The sequence below is a fragment of the Aethina tumida genome, chromosome 2 (genome assembly GCF_024364675.1).
Source record: "Aethina tumida isolate Nest 87 chromosome 2, icAetTumi1.1, whole genome shotgun sequence".
Lineage (NCBI taxonomy): Eukaryota > Metazoa > Arthropoda > Insecta > Coleoptera > Nitidulidae > Aethina > Aethina tumida.
The window spans coordinates 36,641,232-36,660,801 of NC_065436.1; the positions used below are offsets into that span (position 1 = coordinate 36,641,232).

Here is a 19,570-nt window from a genome sequence, read left to right on the forward strand (position 1 = left end):
GAAGTCGAATAAGTATGTTAAAATAATACATTAATATAACATATTTTATAATAAAAAACACAACACAATAAAAACAAAAACAAATCTATTCCAGAGGATGTTGCTCCCTTATACAATTTAAAATGCTCATTGCAATTTTTATATTTATTTCTCTATATAAATAAATAAATAAAATTTATCAATAAATTGGAAATAAATTATAAATGAATAAAATTACATTTTTAAATTAAATTCTATACAATTATCTATAAAATAAAATAAATTAAGATTGTACATACCAAAAAATAATGGTAATAATAAAAATGTAATGTTTTAGAATTACGGCACCCAAATAATCTAGTAAAATAACTTAAAAAATAACTAGCAATAAATTAAAAATATAATGTTTTAAAAATGAAAATAATCTGTAAAGTAAAATATATTAAATAAGCATATCAATAAATTAAGAATGTAATTACCAGAAGAATAAAAATAATACATTAGAACACAAAACTTTTACAGAAAACAATTCGAATATTTTCACCGATACAAAGCGACAACACTGCATTGTAAAGAAGCACGAAACCAGTACCACACGACGCATGCGCTGGAAAATGTTCCTTAAAATCGTGAATTCTGCAAAATTACCAAATATTTAACATAGTGAATACTATTTTTGAAATTTTCAGTATGACCCAATCACAAATACCTAACAATAACCCGTGAGCTGAATAGCTTTAATATTTGCAATACTTTGTGAATTTCACTGAATTCCTCTCTGTATTGTTCTATAAAGTTGTCTAAAATATATATTGTTGTTTAATTGTCTAAATGGATACATCAAAATATAGTGTTAAGTCTCGGCTGAATCTGATTTATATGTTTCTATTTTTAAAATTCCAAATTCCTTATATTTATACGTGAACATACATACAAAAAAATATATTTACAATGGCAACGTTGTAGAATACTGTAGAACCGGCATTTTAGTTTTCTATGCATTTCAGTCCGAACTATTTTAAGACAGTGTCATAGAGAACAAGTGGAATTCATAAGGTTTAGAAAATGGAACTATTACAACTACATTTACAAAGAATAAAAGTTCCCACACAACATGATAAAGTCCACAAAGATGAGTGTGTCTATAGCTTTGATAATCCGGTATGTACAAAGAATTTTGGAAGTGAGGTTAATATGCAATGATTTATAACTTTTAGGAGACACCCACTGGGTTATATGTCAGTTTGTCTACTTTCATTGGATTAGGTCAAGATTATGTTGAACATTATTATTCAAGAACAGGAGATGCAGTTTTCTTGCATTTACGTAGAGAAAAAGAAGAGGTATGTGAGATTGATGTATCTCCAATGCATCACTTTAGGAAATAGCAGTATATGAGGTTTATATTAATAGGTTTCCTCACCACAACAGGGAGATGGTCCAGAAAAGAAAATAACCAGGTTGGCAATTGGAGTTGAAGGAGGATTTAACACTGACTCTGGAAAAAAATATAAATATACAGATATCTACAATGTAGTTGTCCTACCAAGTTTTACAACACTTGCCTGGCCAGATAATAATTTGCCTGAAATTGTTAGTCATAATTTTATTTAATTATTATTTTTAACTTATTACTTTTTAGGTTAAACAATCAGTACAAGCTCTTTTGGATCTACCATCAGCTAGTAAACTTGCTGAACTGGAAGCACTGAGTGGCACCTGGGATGGTGAAGCTAGAATGGTGTCTAAATATGCAAGTAACCTTACCCAATTGGACAATGGGATTAAAATTTCTCCATCTGGTTGGAAATGTGAAAAGTGTGATAAGACTGAAAACTTATGGTTGAATTTAACTGATGGTTCTATATTATGTGGTCGAAAATTCTTTGATGGTTCAGGTGGTAACAACCATGCAGTAGAACATTATAACAACACCCATCATCCACTGGCTGTTAAATTGGGAACTATTACCAAAGATGGTAAAGGGGATGTCTTTAGTTATCCTGAAGATGACATGGTGGAAGATCCTAATTTAATTCAGCATTTGGCACATTGGGGTAAGTTTTTTCCAATAGTGAAACCAGCAAGTACAATTAAAGAATAATTTGAAATTTAAAGTTTCTCTATTTTCTAAAGACATTGCATTTAAATTCGTATAGAACCAAATAGACCTCTAAACCTCTAAAGTGGTCTTGGTTATGTTAATTGTTAAGTTAAAATTGGAAGGAACTAAGTAGTACTTAAAAATTGTATAGAAAATTCACATATTGTAAATACATTTACTAAATTAGTGGTGTGGTATCCTCTTGTCAAAAGTCATAACCTACACTCATTGTATCATCAAATACGTTTTATAAATTTCAGGTATAAACATTCAGAACATGGAAAAAACTGAAAAGTCGATGGTTGAACTTGAACTTGAGCTTAATCAAAAAACAAATGAATGGGCAGCCATTCAGGAAAGTGGTATGCCTTTAAAACCAATTTATGGCCCTGGTTATACAGGAATGGCAAACATGGGTAATTCCTGTTATTTGAACAGTGTGATGCAGATGCTTTTTAGGATTCCCGATTTCATTAAAAAATATTACGACGGTCGTGAAGAAATAATCAACCAATGCAGTGGTGATCCCGCGGAAGACTTTAATGTTCAAATGTAATTTGAATTCGAAATTAGTTTAAATCAAATAAAAATAATACAAAAATTTCAGGTCCAAACTGGCGTTTGGGTTGTTGTCAGGAAAGTATTCAAATCCACCTCCATCTGAAGATGAAGAATTGCCTGGTATATCTCCTTTTATGTTTAAAAGTTTGATTGGTCGCGGACATCCGGAATTTTCAACTAAAAAACAACAGGATGTAGAAGAGTTTATGTTACATTTCCTCACAATTCTTGAGCGAAACACGAAAAATAGAGTCAATCCTGGTGAATGTTTTAAATTTAAGGTGGAAGAAAGATTTCAATGTGGATCTACCAAAAAAGTTAAATATTTAGAGAGATCTGAACTTATTCTGCCTTTGATGATACCATTAGAAGCAGCAATTAATAAAGAAGAAGTAATGTTTTATAAATGTAATGTAATTTATTTATTATCTTGAAATCTGCAGGTGGCCGCCTATGAAGCTAAAAAGGCTGAAGCAGAAGTCAGTGGTAAACGTTTGGAACCGGAGTCGCTAGTCAGACCAAAAATTAAATTTTTCTCCTGCTTGGAATCTTTCTCCGAATCGGAAGTAATAAATAATTTTTATAGTAGTGCTGCGGGACAAAATGTTGTAGCGAGAAAGTAAGTTAGCAAAAGTACATCAACTTCAATTTACATTGAAGATGTTAGAAAACACTGACCTATCGGCGCGACACCAGATCAGGGTGTTAACTTTGGTTGATATCTCGTTAATTGACGCGAATCACTTGTTAGCCATTCGCCTGCCATTCTTGTAACTAATAATTAGTTAAAAAGTAATATTATCAGAGTGCTTTGATGCTGGTAAATATGTTAACTCACAGAACTATATTTAAAGAATCAATCACGAAGTCAATCAAAGCCGATATATGGGAATCAACTATTATAATCGTATTTTTCGTAGAACAACACGATTGGCCACGTTCCCAGATTATATTCTGATTCAGTTAAAGAAATTCATGCTTCGCGAGGACTGGGTACCTATTAAACTCGACGTTTCTATTGAGATGCCTGATGTACTGGATTTAACACCTTTACGGGGAAAAGGACCTCAACCAGATGAAGAATTACTGCCAGAACCAGAAGTTCGTCCGCCTCCACCTGTGTTCGATGAACGAATGCTGTCTGAATTAGTTGATATGGGTAAAACAATTTATAAAGATCAAATAAAAAAAATAATTTGACAATCTTAACGAGAACTTATACTTCCAAGATATTTTAAAAAATAAAAATACAATTTTAAAAATTTATTACAGGTTTTCCACCAGAAGCTTGTAAACGGGCTCTATTCTTCACCCATAACAATGGAGTGGAAGAAGCTGTACCATGGTTGATGAGACATATAACTGACTCAGACTTTGCTGACCCATTTATTCCACCAGGTACTGAAAGCAGTTCCTTCACACCAAATCAAGAAGCCATTGAAACACTTTCTTCTATGGGCTTCACCAACGACCAAGCGATAAAAGCACTGAAAGCTACTGATAACAACGTAGAACGTGCTATGGATTGGATTTTCTCGCATCAAGATGAACTGAATGCATCTAGTTCACCAAGTGGTGCTGTTCCTACTACCCCTGAGTTTAGAGATGGAGAAGGAAGTAAGTACTCACTAAAGAATCTCTTAATTAAATTTACATCATTAATTTTTTTCAGAATACAAATTAGTTGGATTTATTTCTCATATGGGAACATCCACGATGGTCGGACATTATGTCGTTCATTTGTTGAAGAATGGACAATGGGTTATTTTTAATGATAATAAAGTAGCAAAATCTGAAAATCCACCAAAGGATTTAGGCTACTTGTATTTGTACGAAAGACTTTAATTATTGTATTTGTACTTTTTGTTTATTTTTATTATTAAATCAGATTATTCTACTTGAATGTTTACTTACCTTTATTTATTTTAAGAATATAATGTAAAATTTGGTGAGCTAACACTCTTCTAAATTCTATTTGAAAGTTATATTTAATTTGATAAATTAATAATGAAATGTACCAGATTCATGAGACTATAAAAGTGTCTATTTTAAAACGTTTTCATTTCCTTTGGACTTTCGATGACCAGTATTTATCAAACAGACATAAATTGGGTTCAATCAACCAAAATCATCATCAGTTACATACATATATACCACAGATTCTTATCTATTTTGAGTTTTACATATTTAAACGTGTAAAATTAATTTATAGTATATTAAATAACTGGTATTTTTAGATTTTTATTTTAGGTTTCATTCCTTCGTTTAATTATTAGAATCTCACTTAACCAGAGTACGCAACCACCTCTGCAACTCTCCATAATCAACTGACAAATATGATTCTCACATAACCTCAAAATGTCCTGAGTTCTTCTTAACAAAATAGAAATACTAAAATGAATACCACTAATCAGAGCGAGCCCAATGTTCAAGATCACCGTACTTTTCCTGGTCCAAATAATCGCCAAGTAACAAAAGACATTCTTTTCCACTTCCAAACTTAAAATTATCTATTTTAGTATAAATTTTCTCCAGAGGAACTTCGAGTTATCAAGGAATGCAATCAAGAAAGTTTTTATCAGAGATGCCTACCTTTGGGCGGTATCTTCAGCGCAACAGCATATTTTGGAGTCAAAGCAGGTGATAACAAAAATATTTGTTTATTTATTAATCAAATCTAATCACATATTTCAGGATATTTTAAAGCACATCCAAGATTTGGGCCCACACCCAAGGTGTTAGTTGGAGTTATTTTAGGATACTTTATTGGCAAGTTCTCTTACCAAAGAAAATGTGCGGAAAAGCTCATGCAATTGCCCAACAGCCGAGTTGGAGAAATGCTAAGATTGCGACGAAGTGGACAAATAAATGAAACTATAGATGGCTCATTTGGTGCAGGAATGTCCTTAGCCCCGTTTCCGGGTATTGCACAAAAAGACTCTTACTCTGATATTAATCCTAGCAGTAATTTGGACATAGACACTTCGAGACCTTACCATGAGGGACTTGATGATTCACAAAGACCTTCATTAGACAGTAAGTACATTGAGGTTAATAATTTTGTTGCCCATTTAACTTCTCTTGTATTACTGTGTTCAATTAGATCCAATATATGAAGAAGAATTACCACCAGTAATTTCTAACCAAAAAACATCATATGAAGAACTTAGGCGAAAAAACCGTGACGAATATTTACAAAAAAGAACAGGCACTTACATGTAAGTAATTTAATTTTTATTACGTTTTTACTTACTTAATTATTGTCTTATCTTGACAGAGAACCTGCCAGAACACCATCACAAGTGCATCCACCTCTTTCAAAGGCGTCAACTTCAGATGCAGAAACTTCTTTCAAAGTTAAAAACAAGTATGGTGATGAAATGGAGTGATTTATTTGTGATGACTGTAGATATTGTTATGTATTAACTATGTTTAAAACTGCTTTGTATGTAAACATTCAAGAAATAAACTAGTGAATAATCATTAGGATTATTTATTTATTTCTTTCTTAGACCAATAGAAAACCCTTTCATCTTACTGAATTTTGAGAGAGACATCTTGCATGGCAGAAACAGTAACAGATTTCACTGTGAAGCCAATTTGCAGACTTTTACTGTCTCTGTCTTACGTGACTCAAAATTGAGTCGGATTAAACGGTTTTCGATTGGTATATTTATTACAGTTATTTACTTAATCCATATGCCACTTGTCAATGAGAATAATCAACAAAAATTCAAAAAATTCAATCGGGTTGTTACTTATAACGAATTCAACAAGTATATCGAGTGCCACCAATTATCGCAATGAATTTCACATTTTGTAGGAAGGTACATTTTAACTTATTTGTCGTAATTGTCAAATTGAAATAACGACATAAATATTTTTCGGTTCTTGTCAAAGATTTTATTGAAAAATCCTCGTGAAATGGCAAAAACGTGCCAGAGATGCATCGAGACGTGTGGTGCAGGGAAACAGGACCCCACAATCGTTAAGGCTCTAACTGAAGCTTTTGAAAAACTCCAAAAATCGGACTCGAAATCTCTTCTCAAAAAATATTTAACCGCCGATGTGTTTCAAGCTTTGCTTCATCGTAAAACTTCGTTCGGATCGAGTCTCCTCGATTGCATCCAATCAGGTAACGTGATATATTGCTGAAAAAATTCGCCAAACAAAGCCAAACTTTCGTTTTTCTGTCGTTGTTTAGGTGTCGCAAATTTGGATTCCGGAATTGGGGTCTATGCTGCCGATGTAGAGGCGTACACGGTTTTTGCCGAGTTATTTAATCCTATTATTGAAGAGTATCACTTAAATTTCACCAAAACTGACACACAACCACCGGTTAATTTCGGCAATCCCAATTGTATGGGTGATTTGGATCCGAAAGGACAATATATTGTTTCGACCAGGGTTAGATGTGGCCGCTCTTTGGCTAAATATCCCTTAAATCCTTGCATGACTGAACAGAATTATCTTGATTTAGAGCAAGAGGTGAAGAGCGCACTTCAAAGATTAACTGGTAAGTTAAACAAATCAACAATTGCGCCGCAAACTTCTAAACGACATGTTATTATTAAAAACGACTGTAGTTTCTAGTGTTTAGTGTGTATACTCGGTAAGTAAGATAAATTTTATTCAAAATGCCGATCATCTTCTAGAAATAACAGCCGTTTATTTTCATTTCTATTTTGATGTAAGACTATATTTTTAGGTGAACTGGGTGGAGACTATTTACCTTTAAAGGGCATGTCGAAAGTGACTCAAAAAAAATTGATAGATGATCACTTCCTGTTTGTGGAAGGTGACAGATTCTTACAAGCCGCCAAAGCTTGTCGCTTTTGGCCAACTGGAAGAGGCATTTATTTAAACGATGCCAAAACGTTTGTCGTTTGGGTTAACGAAGAAGACCACTTAAGAATTATTTCGTTGCAGAAAGGTGGCGATTTAGGTCAGGTGTACAAACGTTTTGTCTGCGGAGTTGAAGAACTCAATTCTCAACTTCAGTTTGCCAGAGATGAAAGATTTGGTTATTTAACATTTTGTCCGACCAACATTGGTACATTTGTTACCACCTATATTCTTTTCTCATTTATCTTATGGTTTTTTTAGGGACTGGAATTCGAGCTTCCGTCCATATAAAAGTGCCCAATCTAGCTGCAGATGAAAATTTGCTTCATTCGGTGGCAAAGAAATACAACTTACAAGTTCGTGGAACGGGAGGTGAGCACACTTCAGCCCAAGACGGAATTTACGACATTTCGAACAAGAGAAGATTAGGACTTTGCGAATATGACGTTGTTAGAGAAATGCAGGATGGTATTCTAGAGATAATCAAGGAAGAAAAGGCTGCTAAGAAATGATGACATTTGAAGTTGTATTTTTATTATTATTAATTATATTTTTAATAAACCATTAGTGATAACTTGTTATTATTATTATTATTATTATTATTATTATTATTATTATTATTATTATTATTATTATTATTATTATTATTATTATTATTGTTAATTAGCGCTTTTTGAACACTGTTATAGTCAATAGCATAACAAATACGACAAATGTTTCAGGTGAAATCTATGGAGATTACATCCCGTTAAAGGATATGAGCGATGCTGTTCAGAAAAGACTGATAGAATTGGGTTACTTGTTTTCGTCAACGAACACTGGTTTTTTTATGCCCTACGGTAGAGGGATGTTCATAAACGACAAGAGAAATTTTTTTGTTTGGGTGAATCAAGACGAACACTTGAAAATTTTTACGATGCAAGAAGGAGGTGATTTAGGAATGTGTTATCGTCGACTCATCTCCGGACTTCAGGCTTTGAGTTACCAGATAAAATTTGCACGAGACTCTAAGTTTGGCTTTTTAAACCTTTGTCCATCGAATATTGGTAAACATATAGGACAATTTGCATTAAAAACAATAATTTACATTAATCTTAGGTACCGGTTTTAAAGTTTCTGTATATGCGATGTTACCAAATTTGGGATTGGATGAGAGTAAACTTATAAAATTAGTGAAGGAATGTCGACTTCAGATAAAAAAAGTTGACGAATATTTATATAAAATTTCCAGCAAACAAAGTTTGGGACTTTGTGAATGGGAGGTGCTGCACGATTTTCAGGATGCCATTTTATCTATTTTAGATCAAGAAGATAAAATTGGCACTTTTAAAAGAGAACTATTTAAATCTGATTGTATGTGTCTAAAAGATTTTAAAAACTAAATTATTTCAAATTTGATATTTACCGATCGATGAACTCACAGTCTATCGTCGGAATAAACTCAAAAATTACCAATAACATTTTGATTGGGCAGTGATGTCAGAAAACTTGATTCAAATATACTTTTATTTATAAATAACATACATGATCTTGTGCAATTAACGAGAGATAAAATACTATGAAACATTACCTTGGCATCTAAAATTGTAAAAATAAAATTATTTGTTATATTTATTGTATTACATTTTATATATTACGAATTATCGAGTGTTTGAATATCAAATGGTTCGAAATTTTTGAGAGAAAAGATATAAAACTTCGAATTATTAATTGTCATAATCAATTATTATTTATTAACTGCTATTTTTTAAAAACTGCTGCTGCTCAGACTGCTCAATAACTTTTTTTAAGAGAAAAAGTGTCTGAAATGCTTTTTCATCACTTTCGTTTTATAGACAGAAGCTTTGTAAGGTGTCGAATGAGATTCTTGCTTCCTTAACTGACACCTCTGCCAAAGGTTCTGATGTATCGTCCTCATCTACATCATTGCTTTTTTCATTTGTATCTGTCGTAGATAAAATTTCGCTATTGGTTAGTGAACCCAAGACAGCAACATCTTCATCCACTTGAACAATGCCAGAAAACACACCGCTGATGTCAATTAGTGGTTCTATTGATGGTTCTTCATCATCCGTAATTATTGGAAGATTTTCCTGATCTTCTTTTATGAAACCAGATTTTTTGAAGTATTTGAAATACGTTAGGGGTGTTACAGCTCTCCATGGCTTGTCAATCAGTAAAATAGCCGTTAATAGCTTAACAATTTTTTAGGTAGAAATTATAAAATTATGGATGATCCCTTGGCCAATTTGGAAGTTGTATTCGGCGGAAAGTTTTTGTTAGTACGTTAATCAGTAGGACACGATTTCACTCCTTTGAACATCGTTTTTATTGCTTTTCCTATCACTAAGGGTTTAAGTTTTCCCGATTTGTCCATATTTACTGCAAGTAAAACTATCAACTTCTCTTTACCATATTCTCCCCTATATCATTTTTCATCTTTAAAAGTAAGCCTTTTGTCCGGTAAACATTTGAAAAATAGGCCAATTTCATCAGTATTAAAAATGTCTCGGGCATCAGAGTGAAAATTTTCTACTCGAATCTTTAAGAAAAATTATTAATTAATTAAGATACAAAAATTTCTCTTAAATAAAATACGTTAAAGATTTATTAACAGTTGTTTATTAAGGAAATATTTCGAATTAAAGAAATTCATACATTGTATTCACTTCTAATACATTTAACTTTGACTCACATTGAACAAACACCAAACTTGAAGATTTCATGCAACATTCTATGATTTTGCCTCTATTATTAGAGTTACTTAATATCCTAAATTGTTAACTGCGTTCACAATAAAACTTTCAACTGAAGAATATTATTTTTCTTGTTGCTGTAACGATTTGTTGTTTTGTTAAATAAATTGAGCAAGATGTTTTATTTATTGATATGTCTTTGGTGTGTAATTATTTGAGCACGCAATTTAATACTAATATTAAATTTCAACAACATGCATGTATAACTTTGGACAACATATAGTTAATTAATTAAATTTAATTTTGTTTCATTATAATCTAATACCATTGAATAGACACCAACATGGATTTCATAAATGTTTCAAATTAAAAATGTTCAAAAGAAGAAATGAATGCAGAAATGAAAATCATAAATTAAAATGGGTCGTTTTATTTTAAAAAAATCAACTTATATATAAACTAATATATGCACTTTTAACAAGTAATAAAAAGTAAATAGTGTATTAATTAATATTGAGTGATGAAAAAAAAAACAAGAATTTAATACCATGCTTAAAGTAAACATCTCCACACAAATACCACAGTTCGAAGAATAAAACTTCTTCAAAAATATACGTTCCATCTAACAAAAATTTTAGCATGAAAAGTATAATATAGCTATATATGATTAAAAGAACAGTTAAAAAGAATGATAGAAATTATAATCTGTTTATTCGTTGAGGATGCAAGTTCTGACGATCACATCGGTCACCGCGTACGGGTCACAGTTCGACGACGGTCTTCTGTCTTCCAAGTATCCCTTCTTTTCTTCTGCACAACCGCGGGGAATGCGAATGCTAGCTCCACGATTTGCAACGCCTAAAATACAATGTATGTATGTTATATATTGTTTCCTAAAAGAATTTGAACCAGAAACAAGAAATAAAAATTCTTACCGGCACTGAAGTCATGAATGGAGGACGTTTCGTGTCTTCCGGTCAGCCTCCTTTCGTTGTCCTTTCCTCCTTTTGGATCGTAGGCTTGGATGTGCCTGAGGTGGTTCCTAGAGAGTTTGTCGATGGCTTTTTCGATTTCTCTGCAACAAACAAATAAATTAATAAATCAATTTCGAATTAACGGAAATTATTTAACACTCACATGATGCCTCCGTCTTCCCTCATCGCTTTGGTGGAGAAGTTGGTGTGAGCTCCGGCGCCGTTCCAATCACCTTCCATCGGTTTAGGGTCGAAGGTCACTATCACACCGAAATCTTCGGCGACTCTGTGCAAAATGTATCTGGACACCCAGAGCTGGTCGCCCATCGAGATTCCTTCGCATGGGCCAACTTGGTATTCCCACTGTAAAATTTGATGAATTAGTTTCAGGTTGTGGATTTAGAGTGGCCAAAGAGTCTTACTTGTGCAGGCATGACTTCGGCATTCGTGCCCGAAATGTTAATTCCTGCGTATAAACAAGCTCTGTAATGAGCTTCGACAATGTCGCGTGCGTAGACTTTGTTAGCGCCGACACCACAATAATAAGGACCTTGTGGACCTGGAAAGCCGTTTTTAGGCCAACCCAACGGTCTCATGTCCATGTCCAGAAGAGTGTACTCCTGTTCGATTCCGAACCACGGTTTACTGTCTTTTGCGGCTTCCATGGCTTGGAGACAGTTCACCCTGTGGTTGGTCTCGGTGGGTTTCTTGTTGTATTTGTACGTATCACACATGACCAGTTTATTGTTTCCCCTTAGGAAGGGGTCGTTGTAAATGGCCACTGGGTACAGATATGTGTCGGAATTTGATCCTTCAGATTGATTTGTTGAGCTACCATCGTAGTTCCAGATCGGAAGATCTGAAATTATTAATTATTGGCAAAGGTTTAAAAACAATTGGCACGTGCTGATTGACAGTTTAGAAGGTCATGTGCCGTTTAAAAATACAATAATCAAATGCCTTTCTATATATTGTTGGTGTTTATGTTTGTTTGTTCAACTTAGATGAGTTGACTGTGACACATTCCCTGTTGTATCATCATCTGTAATTGTCATTCTAAATCGTTTTTATTACCATTTATCAATATTTCTTGTCTCAAAGTCAACTTGATGTTGTTGAAATAAACAATATTTGTGCCATTTTAATAACTTGAATTATACGAATACTTAAATAAAAGGTACTTCATTATTATTTCAAGAATGTTTACAAAGGTAACACGTGGTCACCATAATCAGTACATTCGAAACCTTGAACTTAAGGACGATTGAAAAATAACAAAGGAGAATAATCAACAAAATATCACCGACATGCGATAGCAGTTTTTTATAAAAACAACATGCACAATCAATTCCAACAATCAATTATTTCTTCATTATCGGTTCACCAATTAATAATTCGGGAAGCGTGAAATAGGTGAAGGTCGTACTCCACATTTAGGACGTAAATAAAAAATATCGGTTTTCGAATGTATGCGAAAAAAAACAATTTTTACCTTCAGGTTTGGTGGGTACAAAATCCAAGGTGCGTGTTTTTCCTCTAACATTTTCTCCGGTTCCGTCAATCCAAATGTAAGTTGCCTGGCATATTCCATCGGGAATGGGCAATTCCATGTATTTGTGTAATACTGCTTTATTTAACACCGCATTCGGTGAATGTTCCAATGTTAAATTGGGCATGGTGCTATAGTGAAAAACATATTATAAATTAATTATATATTATTATTTAATAATTGATTAAAAAATATTCATTTTATAATAAATACGTTAGAAACCGGTTGACGACTGTAAACCAGTTTCACTTTCACTTGAAACTGAAATTCGCAAGACCACTGAAGGAGAAGATCAAAACAAAAGACAACAAAAGAAAACATAACAAAGAAAGGAGACTTACGGGTAGCAAGAGTTAGTGACTCAGTCAACACTGATGCAAACCGAAGCACAGATAAACATGTACTGTGCCTGATTTTTTGTTGTTGTCGCTTATATATTTTATAAAGTTAATTTAGGACGTCATTAATACCACCAGGTCCGGAGTCAGCCGAGAGGTTATCTGATAAACTCGCTGTCGTCGGTCGGTGAAAGTTTCTCAATACATCTTGATAATCAATCTTTTATTGATTTCGACCAGTTCAATATTTTATTTGAACAGAAATCTTGTAAAACTTTAGAAATTATTATTTTTTTTTGGAAAATTTTTACACAGTTTTAAAGTTGATTTAAACTACAACAATCAATTGATGTCATAATTTATTTGTTTGTGATTAAATAACACTTTGTGGTCATTTCGTTCGTCCATTCAATAGATATTATATATTATATATAATTTTCAAGCTTATTTTGAAGATAATTAAAAAGTAATTGTATTAATCCACAATGAAATATATTTGGAAACAAATATTTTTCTTCTATTTTATTTCAACAAAAATATTGTAACACTTTAGAAATTATTATTTTTTGAACAAATTTTACAACGTTTTAAGGTTAATTTAAGCTGCAACAATCTCAATTGAAGTCATAGGTAGTTAAATTACTAATTTATTTGTTTGTAATCAAATAACACTTTATGGCCATTTCGTTCGTCCATTCAATATATTTTATATATTATATATAATTTTCGATATTATTTTGAGGGGTAATTAAAAAGTAATTTTATTAATCGACAATGAAAAATATATGGAAACAAATATTTTTTACACGTGTTCAATATTTTATTTGTACAAAAATGTTGTAAAATGTTAGAAATTATTATTTTTAAACAATTTTTACACAGTTTTAAAGTTGATTTAAACTACAACAATCAATTGAAATCATAGGTAGTTAAATTACTAATTTATTTGTTTGTGATTAAATAACACTTTGTGGTCATTTCGTTCGTCCATTCAATAGATATTATATATTATATATAATTTTCAAGCTTATTTTGAAGATAATTAAAAAGTAATTTTATTAATGAAAAATATATGGAAACAAATATTTTCTACACGTGTTCAATATTTTATTGATTCTGACCAGTTCAGTATTTGATTTGAACAAACATGTTGTAAAAGTTTAGAAATAGTTATTTTTGGACAATTTTTACACAGTTTTAAAGTTGATTTAAACTACAACAATCAATTGAAGTCATAGGTAGTTAAATTACTAATTTATTTGTTTGTGATTAAATAACACTTTGTGGTCATTTCATTCGTCCATTCAATAGATATTATATATAATTTTCGAGCTTATTTTGAAGATAATTAGAAAGTAATTTTATTAATAGAAAATGAAAAATATATGGAAACAAATATTTTCTAAGCGTGTTCAATCCTTTTCTGATTTTGACCAGTTCAATATTTTATTTCAATAAAACTGTTGTAAAACTTTAGAAATTATTATTTTTTGGACAATTTTTATATATTTTTAAAGTTGATTTTAACTACAACAATCAATTGATGTCATAGGTAGTTAAATTACTACTTTATATGTTTGTTATTAAATAATACTTTGTTGTTATTTCGTTCGTCCATTCAATAGATATTATACATATCAAAAAGCGTTTGATCCATCTGAATATTGAGAGAGACTTCATGTACATGAAACAATAGAAACAGTAAAAGTCTCCCATTACGGAATAAACTGGAGGCTTTTGCTGTCTCTGTCATGTATGACTTCTCCTTCAAGACTTATACGGATCAAACGCTTTTCGATCTTTATATATTTTTCCAGTTTATTTTGAAGATAATTAAAAAGTAATTTCATTAATCGACAATGAAAAATATATTCACACAAATATTTTCTACACGTGTTGCTCTAGTTAAGTTAATCCCATATTTTTAAGTGGTTTAAATTAATTAAATGGATTTGAAGAAAGGAAATTGATTGTATTAAAGCGATAATCTGTATAAAATTTCCGAACTGCTTCGATATAAAAATCTGTTAAGAGCATAATCAGTTAGTTAGTCGTTAATTCCATTATAAACAACGGTCTGCCTGCGGTTTCGTTTATTTTCCACTGTTTGTGGGAAAAATTATGGGCGCCGGTAGAAATATAATATTAGCATGTCAATTAACAACTGCTCACAGCAGAAATATTTAGTTTCAATTTAATCACGCCTCTTGCAACCAGTTTCATTTTATTCGTTGTGTAAATTTATTTTTTATTTTCTAACAATGTATAATTAATGCGAGTCTATTGTAATATTTATTAACAAAAACATTCGGACATTTTTAATATTTGTTTTATAATATTGTTAAACAATGGGTTGGTGGTTTAAAAAACGTGTCCAAAAAGGAATAGATTGGTTGAAACTAGACGTAATTTTATTGTTCACCACACGTACTGTTCACGATTTGAACGGCTGATATTTCTATTTTCGCCGGTTTTATGCGTAAATATATGTGATAATTTTAAACTTATCATTTACTTCATTTATTACATATTAAAGTCAATTAAATATTAAATCGTCCACTTGTGTTTATATAAAAAAACATAAACTATGTTCTCTTGGCAATAGAATTTTTGTAGTTAAATTAGGCAATTTAATATTAATATAAAATATATTGATTTGATCATGGTGCAGGATGAACAGTTGTGGTAGCACCGCATGGTTGTTACGTCAATTTATTGGTCATTATTCAATAAAATTGCTGGTGTATTTTTCTCGTCAGTCACTTATTGTTAGTTAAAACGATAATTATGCATATACAACATATAAACAAGTGTTTCCTATTTATCCATCTGTTTCACGCATAACTTATTTTGAATATTAACTCGTTCAAACTATAAATAAAGTTTTAATTGAAACTTTTGGGTCGTATGACATTATATAAAGGGAGTGGAAAAATTGTTCTACGACTATATATTTTTGTCACAAAAATTACTTAGATTTAAAATAGAATTATAGTCATAAATTCAGGTTGTAACTTTTGATTCGAAATCAAAATATGTTGTTGAATCAGATGATTATTAATCTATAGTGGGATTAATTGTTCGATAAGTATTTCTATTGTACCAAGTTTCGGTGCAAAAACGACAAAAGAATGCAAATTTGGTTCTACACGCGTCGACCTCGTGTGAATTTTCCACGTGAAACGTCGCGACGCCCGATCGTGTATTTATTTCCGCCAAAACTGAGTTTTCTAGGTTCCACAATATATATAACATTGGTCCACGTATCTGGTGATTCAGTGCTTCTAAACGGAATCAAAATAAACTTTGGTTTCGTTGTAAATAAAAATATTGGAATATATTTTCTGACTTGTTCGACGACTACTATTTAATATAAAAACTTTCCATATAATTTTGCTTATACACATAAAGGTTAAAAAAACTGGTACTACACCTTCAAACCTCAACATACATTTAACGAATTTAGATCTACTGTACTAATTAGACTTTGCGTATTTATGATGCAAATTGTTAGTTTATTAGCAACAAATTTATGTGTTAAACTGGAAAAAACTAGATATGCATACGTGTGCATTGAGTTATACAAGGATTATTTAATCAACGAATATTTGCGATTTCAAAATGATTAAATAAAATATTCACGTTGACTTCTTACGGGACGTTTTATCAAGGTTAAAAATTTATACTTGTAAACAAATAATAATAAGATCGATCTTATTAAAATATCGATTAACACCATATGAAATGTTCAGATTGAAATGTACCAAACTAATTGGCAATACGTTGACTAACACAATCTAAAACAGTGTCCAACATATTAATCGGTTCAATGTGGCAGAAAATTTGGCGTGGGCCATGCCAACAATCGGTTTTAATACGCCAAAATAACAAAAGTCGAGAGTACACTCGATTTAGAAAATAGTGTTAAGTTCAATAGTTCATATTCTCTTCTGTGATGAATCAAGTGTCCGGTGTAGATTCTATTAAATTAGAATTTGATCACGGTTTATCGATTTTGCATCACCTTGAGTAACAGTAATCATGTAAAATTAGTTTTCATGGTAGTTCAATTTAATTATTATACGGAAAAAATGATGACGACCTAATAAGATAAAAATATCACATGACTTAAGTGTTTTCTACATTTTATTACGGACAAGTACTCCATTGTTCCTTTGATTATCCAAGTTGTTTGTTCAGAATTTTATCTGATTTAATTATTACCCTATGCTCGGTTTGTCAAATCTGTATTGATGAGAGGAATTGTGTAACTTAATCTACTGCGACTTTTAAAATGCAATTTACAATTCAGATATACAATTAAAAATTAATATCCTAATCTAATTGTGTAAACATTTGTTTTAAAAATTAATTAATTTGTGTACTAATGAATCCTATTTACACTTGAAATGTACGACAACAACCTGCCTCGAATGGAGTGTAGAAAAATTTAGTCGTATGTATCGATGAATGTTGATTAACGAAACGAAATCGTATAAGGGCGACTAATGTAATGGAAGTGGTTGTTTGTCATCAATCTGTGCATATGTCAACAAAGCTTAATTGGAAAAATTGGTACGTATTCCAAGTTATAACTTTCCTTTTATCAAAATAATAACACTCAGTTATTTTTAGTTGCCACAAGATCAATGACCCGTCAATACAAGAATTGGAACACTCTTTCAAAATATAATGTTTAAATTATAATCATTTCTAATTAAACTGTTTTAGACGTTATATATTATATTATTTATAATATTTATATAGTATATTTATTATAAAATAATAAATATACTTTATAAACGTATAATAATTATTATTTTATTTTATTTAAATTTATCTGTCAGTTTGGTGCGTATGTTCAATTATTATGTGGTTAAAATTAAAAGGTACTTCATTGTTTCACAGCACATAATATTTGTTTTATAAAGTAAATAATTCACAGAAAAAAAAAACAAAGGACACAAATTTGGTACTCGAATTTCCGGTACAAGGTGCATTTAGATAATTTAAAACGGATCGGGAATAATTGTGCCATTGACAATAGATAAAATATTGACACTCAAAATCAGTGTTACAATGTAAATTCGATAAGAATTATCTTTGTTTATGCATAAATAATTTTGAACACTTTTAACATACATTTACAATTTGCTACATAAAAGCTAAAAACAAAGAAAATTTTAATCCGCATTCCAACAAAAATTTGTAATTTTGCCAATTTATATGCCTGGAAAATTTTACTTTTAAAATTTATGTTTGTTTTCCATTAGTGTTTCCGCCAACGGAAATTCTTTAAAAAATTTAGCAATTTAATTTCATCAATGTGTTAAGACTCTATAGATAGGATCATAGAAAAGCAATAAATAGTAAGAAATTGAACGTTTAGTGTATATTGTATGTGGAGCCAATAAACCCATCGATTTTCTCTTCTTCGTTTCCTTTCACAATTCCCCACACACCGTTAATAAGAATAAACACATCAAATTCAAATGAAATGAACACAAAAAACGCACACAAACAATATAACAAGACTCACCTAATTCAAGCGATCAGCTGTTCTCTCCAATTTGATATACTCGTAAATAGGGGATTCCGCCGTTTCAGCAGCTGGAAAACCACTGAAACTTTCAGTTCACGGTGACTCCTTTATGATACGTAACCTTTTCCCCACCCTGAAACACATGCGCACGAAACTCGAACAATTATTTTTGTTCGTACGAATTTAATAAATTAATAAACAATAGAATTAACGGAAATTCTACGTTACTGTTGCAATTTACTCAATTTTAGGTATTTTTATTATTAAAATTTAACAACGGAAAAATTGTTTTAATCATTTCTCCATCAACGATTATTAGTTTTTTGAATTTGCTGGTATTTGTTGACTCAATTTAAAAGCGTAAACATCAGTTGTATTCCGAAAATATTTGTAAACAAACACAAATGAGTTAATTCGGTGATGAAGGTGAACTTGAGACAGACAAAATTAACAAAGTACACAAAATATTCTCAAGTGATCTAATATTTTGGTACACTCAACTTTGGGATAAATGACCTTGGTAACATCTCTAGCGGTTTACTTCCCCGAGGGAAGAAAATCGTTACTTCCGAACATTTAGGGAAGAGGTCAAACGTAGAAAGTGAAACCTTCAAAAGTCAATTATTTAAAGAACCGTTCTATATATTGGTTTAAGAGAAATTATTTTTTAATTTTCCAAAAAATCCTTCAGACGAAATAAAGATTAAATATATTAGAATATTGTATTCAGCACTAAAGTTAGTCTAGATTTAAATTTTTAATAGTTGTCCAATAAAATTATTATAATAACATAAAACTGGAAATTTTTCCATAATTTAAATTGAAAAAAATGTGATGTAAATACGATTATCTGAACTTGTATAACGTTTATAAAAATTATTTATGTTGTTAGTCCTGCGATAAATTAATTACTTCGAATGTAGAATGTACTTATATTACTTAATTAATTTATCAGCGTTATATTTTTTCAAAACACAACAAT

General features: G+C 31.1%; 4 protein-coding genes across 8 annotated transcripts; 3 read left to right on the top strand and 1 right to left on the bottom strand.

The window, feature by feature from the left end:
• The first annotated feature begins 855 nt into the window (after positions 1-855).
• On the top strand, positions 856-4,541 carry LOC109594042 (ubiquitin carboxyl-terminal hydrolase 5). Of its 2 annotated transcripts, none has more exons than XM_049963205.1 (10): positions 856-1,140; positions 1,197-1,322; positions 1,411-1,572; positions 1,622-2,036; positions 2,344-2,635; positions 2,691-3,036; positions 3,088-3,263; positions 3,565-3,803; positions 3,917-4,261; positions 4,317-4,541. In XM_049963205.1, exons 1-10 carry the CDS (start codon positions 1,045-1,047, stop codon positions 4,487-4,489), a joined length of 2,370 nt encoding a protein of 789 aa, XP_049819162.1. In that variant the 5' UTR covers positions 856-1,044; the 3' UTR covers positions 4,490-4,541. The 2 variants fall into 2 exon arrangements, with proteins under 2 accessions (XP_049819162.1, XP_019864761.2); XM_020009202.2 differs by having other exon boundaries at positions 857-1,140; positions 1,393-1,572.
• A 377-nt stretch (positions 4,542-4,918) lies between these two features.
• LOC109594069 (OCIA domain-containing protein 1) lies at positions 4,919-6,127 on the top strand. Its single transcript, XM_020009233.2, has 5 exons — positions 4,919-5,112; positions 5,164-5,284; positions 5,339-5,680; positions 5,748-5,862; positions 5,922-6,127. The coding sequence occupies exons 1-5, from the start codon at positions 5,041-5,043 to the stop codon at positions 6,031-6,033; spliced, it is 762 nt and encodes a 253-aa protein (XP_019864792.2). The 5' UTR covers positions 4,919-5,040; the 3' UTR covers positions 6,034-6,127.
• A 138-nt stretch (positions 6,128-6,265) lies between these two features.
• On the top strand, positions 6,266-9,099 carry LOC109594097 (arginine kinase). Of its 3 annotated transcripts, none has more exons than XM_020009266.2 (5): positions 6,266-6,471; positions 6,545-6,779; positions 6,849-7,160; positions 8,212-8,535; positions 8,588-9,099. In XM_020009266.2, the coding sequence occupies exons 1-5, from the start codon at positions 6,448-6,450 to the stop codon at positions 8,869-8,871; spliced, it is 1,179 nt and encodes a 392-aa protein (XP_019864825.2). In that variant the 5' UTR covers positions 6,266-6,447; the 3' UTR covers positions 8,872-9,099. The 3 variants fall into 3 exon arrangements, with proteins under 3 accessions (XP_019864825.2, XP_019864824.1, XP_049818974.1); XM_020009265.2 differs by lacking the exons at positions 8,212-8,535; positions 8,588-9,099 and adding exons at positions 7,353-7,697; positions 7,751-8,070; XM_049963017.1 differs by having other exon boundaries at positions 6,266-6,779.
• Positions 9,100-10,599: 1,500 nt separating this feature from the next.
• Positions 10,600-18,732, bottom strand: LOC109594109 (glutamine synthetase). Of its 2 annotated transcripts, none has more exons than XM_020009287.2 (6): positions 18,586-18,732; positions 12,652-12,839; positions 11,582-12,018; positions 11,323-11,522; positions 11,121-11,260; positions 10,600-11,043 (listed from the first exon to the last, which is right to left on the bottom strand). In XM_020009287.2, exons 2-6 carry the CDS (start codon positions 12,833-12,835, stop codon positions 10,895-10,897), a joined length of 1,110 nt encoding a protein of 369 aa, XP_019864846.1. In that variant the 5' UTR covers positions 12,836-12,839; positions 18,586-18,732; the 3' UTR covers positions 10,600-10,894. The 2 variants fall into 2 exon arrangements, with proteins under 2 accessions (XP_019864846.1, XP_019864845.1); XM_020009286.2 differs by lacking the exon at positions 18,586-18,732 and adding an exon at positions 13,050-13,188.
• Positions 18,733-19,570: the final 838 nt, after the last annotated feature.

Bases quoted from the DNA above. Each gene is read 5' to 3' on its own strand.
- LOC109594042 (XM_020009202.2), top strand. From the start codon at position 1,045: ATGGAACTATTACAACTACATTTACAAAGAATAAAAGTTCCCACACAA. The intron at 2,636-2,690 runs GTAATTTGAATT...CAAAAATTTCAG, and splicing joins GAAGACTTTAATGTTCAAAT to GTCCAAACTGGCGTTTGGGT. The intron at 4,262-4,316 runs GTAAGTACTCAC...AATTTTTTTCAG, and splicing joins GTTTAGAGATGGAGAAGGAA to AATACAAATTAGTTGGATTT.
- LOC109594097 (XM_020009266.2), top strand. From the start codon at position 6,448: ATGAATTTCACATTTTGTAGGAAG. The intron at 6,472-6,544 runs GTACATTTTAAC...TTCTTGTCAAAG, and splicing joins ATTTCACATTTTGTAGGAAG to ATTTTATTGAAAAATCCTCG. The intron at 8,536-8,587 runs GTAAACATATAG...CATTAATCTTAG, and splicing joins CCTTTGTCCATCGAATATTG to GTACCGGTTTTAAAGTTTCT.
- LOC109594069 (XM_020009233.2), top strand. From the start codon at position 5,041: ATGAATACCACTAATCAGAGCGAGCCCAATGTTCAAGATCACCGTACT. The intron at 5,285-5,338 runs GTGATAACAAAA...CACATATTTCAG, and splicing joins ATATTTTGGAGTCAAAGCAG to GATATTTTAAAGCACATCCA. The intron at 5,863-5,921 runs GTAAGTAATTTA...TTATCTTGACAG, and splicing joins AAAAGAACAGGCACTTACAT to AGAACCTGCCAGAACACCAT.
- LOC109594109 (XM_020009287.2), bottom strand. From the start codon at position 12,835: ATGCCCAATTTAACATTGGAACATTCACCGAATGCGGTGTTAAATAAA. The intron at 11,523-11,581 runs GTAAGACTCTTT...CAAATTTTACAG, and splicing joins CCGAAGTCATGCCTGCACAA to TGGGAATACCAAGTTGGCCC. The intron at 11,044-11,120 runs GTAAGAATTTTT...ATTGTATTTTAG, and splicing joins CATTCATGACTTCAGTGCCG to GCGTTGCAAATCGTGGAGCT.